The sequence below is a fragment of the Lycium ferocissimum genome, unplaced genomic scaffold (assembly GCF_029784015.1).
Source record: "Lycium ferocissimum isolate CSIRO_LF1 unplaced genomic scaffold, AGI_CSIRO_Lferr_CH_V1 ctg23242, whole genome shotgun sequence".
In the NCBI taxonomy this organism is placed as follows: domain Eukaryota; kingdom Viridiplantae; phylum Streptophyta; class Magnoliopsida; order Solanales; family Solanaceae; genus Lycium; species Lycium ferocissimum.
In genome coordinates this window covers 2,514-8,933 of record NW_026720849.1, presented here as the reverse complement: position 1 = coordinate 8,933, position 6,420 = coordinate 2,514, and the positions used below count along the sequence as shown (strand labels likewise).

General features: G+C 39.4%; 1 protein-coding gene and 1 pseudogene across 1 annotated transcript; both read left to right on the top strand.

Moving 5' to 3' along the window:
- Positions 1-1,203: 1,203 nt before the first annotated feature.
- On the top strand, positions 1,204-5,272 carry LOC132043350 (TMV resistance protein N-like; annotated as a pseudogene).
- On the top strand, positions 4,831-6,201 carry LOC132043349 (TMV resistance protein N-like). Its single transcript, XM_059433855.1, has 3 exons — positions 4,831-4,881; positions 5,640-6,012; positions 6,092-6,201. The coding sequence occupies exons 1-3, from the start codon at positions 4,831-4,833 to the stop codon at positions 6,178-6,180; spliced, it is 513 nt and encodes a 170-aa protein (XP_059289838.1). The 3' UTR covers positions 6,181-6,201.
- Positions 6,202-6,420: the final 219 nt, after the last annotated feature.

Below are 6,420 nucleotides of genomic sequence, written 5' to 3'. Positions count from 1 at the left end.
GGTGAATAGTATCACTTTTGAAAGAATGTTTGGAATGAGTTACGATTCTTGATGTTTTATGAATATAATCATGTTGTATATGATATTGAGAGTATGGAAACCCCCATTGTATGTGAATGAACGTATTGTTGAGATATGGCTATGAATAGGGATAAAGTGAAGAGAATTGGGAAGTGAGAGTAATGTAGATGATTAAAAGCTATTGTGATGATAATGTGAACGTTATTATTGATGTTTGGGAGTTGATATGTAATACGAGGAAAGTCGTATAAGTAAAGGAGATGCTGTCCGATTTTCTCTAGAATTTGTTATGAATGATAAGCTATCTAGGATCTAACATGAATATGCACTTCAATGAAGGTAGAACGTGAGCCTTGAAGAAGAACGCTCAAGTGATAGAATAATTGCACGAAAGGTATGTAAGGCTAACCCTTCTTTCATAAGGCATGGTTCATTGGCCCAATGTTCATCCTCCTATGAGTAGTGATATTCTCTAATGATCCTAGCTCGAGAAGCTATTAAGCTAATGACGCTCAAACGATATGATTGTACTAAGTTCCTTATATGACGATTAATGCTCTAAAGATAGAAGGTAATTAATGGCGATAGTAACGAGACTAAAGATAGTTATGAGCTAGTATGTATGTATGCCCACACGAGGCTATTGTGGACCCCGAGCTTATACGGCCGGGTAGAATATGACAGATATGTATTGCTATATATGTACATAAATGTGTGCCCATGAGAGGCTATTGTGAACCCCGAGCTTATATGGCCGGGTAGAATATAACGAGCATGTATATATATATAACGATGCGCGCGCACCACTGCAGTTGGGTACGAATAACCTTGAGCCTTAGTAGGGCCAGGCACTGAGCCTTGGTAGGGCCGCGTACGTGAAACACTGAACCTTCGTGGTCGGGTAAGCTATATAAAAGTTACATGTATGACATCTATATGAGTACGAATAAGCTATATGTATGACATCTATAAGAGTACGAATAAGTTAAGTATATGACTTCTATGTGAATACGACTATGCTATGTATCTGATATCAAGTAGAGTGCGAATATGTAAGACTATGTAAGTGCTAAGTAAGGGCTATGTAGATGCAATGTACGTGATAGGAACATGAGCATGAAAATAGATACGAAAGGTAAATGAGAAAGGATACGAATGTATGTACGCGAGTACGAAATAGAAATGGATCGTCCCTATGGGAAGCAGGTAAGTGCTATAATGATGATGCTATTATACCCCAGCTTATGTTATTTCATATGTTATCGCTGCGTCATGCCCGCAGTGGCCGGGGAGACGGACTCGATCCATAGCCGTATTATCCTGTGGACTACATAGCAGCAGCTCCACTTCATTCGTGAGTCGCGGCTTTTTGGTTATAGATTCTTTTGTGTATATATTTATGGGCACGGCGGGGTCCTGTCCCGCCTATATGTTATGTTATGATGTACCCTTCTTAGAGGCTCGTAGACATTATGTACATGGTTAGATATGCTCGGCCTTGTCGGCCTATGTTTTGAGACATTGTACGATCGCCTCGTCGGCGCATGTATATTTGTATGGGCATAGATGTTATTGTTGATATAGAAATGTTGTTGCTCAACGAGATTAAAAATGATGAATGAAAAGCATGATGTGAATACGTGGCTCACCTAGAATGTGAAGTATAAGCATGCTAAGGGGTGCCCGGGTGGGTCAGCACCGGGTGCTCGTCGCGGCCCTCGGGTTGGGTCGTGACAGATTAGTACTTGAATGTGCAAGCAATGGTGTTGACTTGATTATATGTGGTTAACTTGAATATAAATGGAATGTTGTCGAATTATGTAGAAAAGAGTTATTGACGTTAGAATGCACTTTGAATTAATTGTTGATGTTGTTAGTATGGTTGTTGGTATTGGTGTTGATGATTTAGCCGAGTTGAATTCACAAGTTGTTGAATTTATGTGTGAAATGCTGCCCATATTTTGTAATGAAGTCTTTGGCTTAGAATTGGATTTCTAAGTGCTTATGACTAATGTTTGGTGTCTAACGAAGTTGTTGTAGATCTTGGGAAGCCGAGACTTAAATCTCGGATTAGCTTAGAAGCGGACGAGGTATGTGAAGCTTTCCTTTCTTTCTTTTGGAATGTCTTAGTTGTAAGTAGGCCATGATACGAGCCTCGGGTAACTCCATTCTTAAGATCCGAGCACGTATGCGATTCTTATTCACTTCTTGATGTTAACGTTCTTAATATGGTCAAATTATGGTTCTTAAGTCTTTGTATGGTTGGATTTCAAATGTTGCATAAAGAATGTTGTTTTTAAAGGATTCTGTAACTACGAACAACCGTAACTTTCATAGACTAGCTCGAATCGTTTCGAAACGTTCGTAAGAGATTCTATAATGAATAATATCTCCAACTTTCATAGGCGGGCTCGGATTGGGTTTGAAGCTTGTCCGTGAGCCCCGAGGCTTTCCTTTGTGTAGTGCTAACGACTTTTGAAAGGATTTAGCATGACTATCGTCTTAACCCTCGAGCATCGATTACTTACTTCTCTATCGAGTCTGTAATCACGATTATGTCCCTAATTTCTATAAGCTACTTCATATGGTTTTGATACATATCTATGATCTCTAACGTTCTATTTGATATGTTCCCGAGTGACATTCGGGGGAAACTTGATTTGACTATTCTCTTGGTTCTTAAATGATGGTTCGTTTTGATTATTCCATTGAGTCTTGGAAAATGTTTTAAACTGCATATAGTTGCTCACGACTCTGCTCGTGCATATGGTTGTTACATCTTTCGCCGAGTCCGGGCCTAAGTTATGTCATCGTGCGCACTATGTTATATTCGGCAAAGATAGATGTGTTACGGTTCACCGAGTTCCTCGCTAGAGGGTCGGGTACCGCTTATGGTGTTATGATGTGTTATGGCGTTATGATGTGTTATGATGTTATGATGTGTTACGGAGATTACGGAGATTTGAAACCTTCCGGAGTATGATATGTTATGGCGCCAACGACGGGAGGCGACCATATTCCCGAGCCCCCATGCATGATTTATGTTTTAATAAGTAAGCATTTTGGTATTCCGTTATTGCATTTACTTTCTCGTACTTCTTTTTCCGATCATGATCCTATTTACTCGTTTTTCATGCTTTGCATACTCGCATATTAAAATCGCATCGACCCCTTTCTTCGGGGGGGTCGCGTTTCATGCCCGCAGTACGGATATCATTTTGGTGATCCGCCGGCTAGGAGTTCCTTTCGGCTAGTTTTGGAGCGCTCCCTTGTTCCGGAGCCTATATTTTGAGTACAGATACTTACGTTATATATATGTATATGTATATGTATATGTATATGTATATGTATATGTATATGTATATGTATATGTCTATTCAGGGGTACGACGGGGCCCTGTCCCGTCATATGATTCTGTTATTACTCCTAGAGGTCTGTAGACACGTATGTGTGGGTTATGGGTAATCACTGTTCAGTTGTGTCTGTGTGATTTGTGATTTGGACGTCCCCCTATACTATGATTGCCTTACCGGCCTATGTGTGATATTATCTGCTGAAAGTTGTGGCAGCGATATGTATGTATATATATATATATATATTTGTGACAGCTTTGGGGCGACGTTTCACTTTTCTGTTTGTATAAAAATCTGGTCATGCTAGCTATGGTCTTATGTCTGACCTTTGTATATGTGTAAGCTGTTTGTACGCTGATTAGGGTTAATGGGTGTGTACGGGTGCCCAGCTTGGGCACTGGTCACGGCCTACGGGGTTGGGTCGTGACAGTTTGGTCCTGGAAGTAGAGTCATCATAACAACCAAAGACAAACACTTGCTTGTTAAGTATGAAGCTGAAAGGATACACAGAATGAGAACTTTAAATGAACATGAAAGTTTACAACTGTTTAAACAACATGCTTTTAAGAAGAACCACCGCGCCAAGGAATTTGAGGATCTATCATTTTCAAGTGATAAAGTATCTTTTCGGACTCCCTCCGCCTCCGAAAGTCTGTGGGGCGCTTGTATGGAAGAGGTTTGGTCGAATGGACAAGTGAAGTGCAGCGTTTGAAACAAATCCTTTAAAATGAAATTAAAGAAACTCGAAACAAGTTTCACTGGGCTCCACAATATTGAGCACAAGATATTCTTAGACATTGCGTGCTTCTTTTCAGCGAAGAAGAAAGATTCAGTGATCAGAATGCTCGAGAGTTTTCATTTTTGCCCTGTCATTGGCATAAAAGATATTATGGCGAAATCTTTGATAACTATTTCAAAGGGTCGCATTATAATGCACCAATTGATGCAAGAAATGGGCCGGCACATTGTCCGTCGAGAAGCTTCTTATGATCCAAGAATATATAGTAGGTTGTGGAAGCGCGAAGATATTTCCCCCGCACTTGAAAGAAATTTGGTATGTATTTGCAAAAATATGACTACTTATATTATTTTCCTTTTTTCATCCACCTTTAATGTTCTTGCTTATTTGGTCACTGAAAAGATTGAAGGCATATCATTGCACTTGACTAACGAAGAAGAAGTGAATGTTAGTCACACGGCCTTCATGCAGATGACCAGACTAAGGTTTCTCAAATTACGGAATGCATATATTTGCCAGGGCCCAGATTTTCTTCCTGATGAGTTGAGGTGGCTTGATTAGCACGAATATCCTTCAAAAAGTCTGCCAATTAGCTTTCAGGGAGAACAACTTTTTAGTTTGAAATTGAAAAATAGCCGCATCATACAACTCTGGAAAACCTCCCAAGGTTTATATTATCTCTAGTTTTTCCTACTGGTTGGTTGGATCCATTAAAATATGGTGTTTATTCAAATTACTAACCCAAGGGCTTTCTGTTGCGGAAGGATCGTGGGTTAACTAGCACACAATCACACACAAATCAAATAAAGAAGAAAAATAACACAAGGATTTAACGAGGTTCCGCTAGGCCTAATCCTCGGGGCAGAAGCAGAGAGAGTTTTCCACTATAAAAGAGAAGAAGTGTACTATCTCATAAATCCCCAACTGCAACCCCTATATATAGATCCAAGTAGACCCAAACTATAAGAGAAAAGTTTTCCCGATCCTACAAGGACAATATGTTTTGCTTTCCCAAATCTATTAGACAAATGGGTTTCCTAAACCTATAGGGGTTATGGGATTCCTAAATATACAAGGCAAAAATTCAAGACATAATTAACACTTTCTTTTTGGGTATTTTTGACAGGCTCTAGGAAAATTGAAGTACCTGAACCTTAGCCATTCGTTAAGCTAATAAGGACGCTGCATTTTCAGTACCCCTAATCTTGAAAGGCTGGTTCTTGAAGAGTGCACAAGTTTGGTAGAAATCAATTTTTCGTTGGAGATCTCAAAAAGCTAGTCTTGTTGAATCAAGAATCTAACGTAGAATATAAAGACCCTACCAAAGAGTATTCGATTGGAAAAGCTTGAAATTCTCATTCTTTCAGTCGCTCAAAGGTAAAAACATTCCCGTAAAGAGGAAATGAATCGTTTTGCGAACGCATTTGGAAGCGATCTTTAAGTGGACTGCCGCCGTAACGCATTGAGAACCTTTCAAGAGTTAGTGTAATAAATCTAAGTTACGCAAGCATATTGAAGTCTTCTAGCGTATTTTGAGGTTGAAGTGTCTGAAAACACTTGATGTGTCTGGATGCTCGAAACTTAAAAATTTACCAGATGACTTGGGACTTTTAGTTGGTTTAGAGGACCTCCATTGCACTGGCACAACCATCCGAACAATTCCGTCCTGTATTTCTCTTCTAAAAAACCTTAAGCACTTATCTCTCCGTGGATGTAATGCTTTGGGCTCACAAGTAAGTAGCTTAAACCATGGCCAGAAGTCTATGAGTGTAAATTTTCATAATTTATCGGGTCTTTGTTCATTGACCATGCTGGATCTTAGTGACTGCAACATTTCGGACGGAGGCATTTTATCTAATCTTGGGTTCTTACCGTCCTTGGAGGGATTGAATCTCGATGGTAACAATTTTTCCAATATTTCGGTTGCAAGTATCAGTTGTCTCACTCGACTTAAAGTCCTTGCATTGGCTGGTTGTAGGAGGCTTGAGAGTTTTCCTGAACTTCCTCCAAGTATACAAGAGCTATATGCTTATGAATGCACATCTTTGGAGTGCATTGATCAAGTAACCAACATCCAATACTGCATGTAGTTTCGCTTGCAAAATGTCATCAACTTGTGAAAAACAATCGTCACGCCTCCATGCTTGATTTATTGTTGAAGAAAATGCTCAAGGTAAGTAACTATTCCAAGCCACAAATCTATAGACATGAAAAGAATAAAATGAATTATTTTTATGTAACATGGAGGGGCTTTTATAGTACTCCAACTTCACATATGAATCTTGGCAAGTAACATTCTTTTCATGG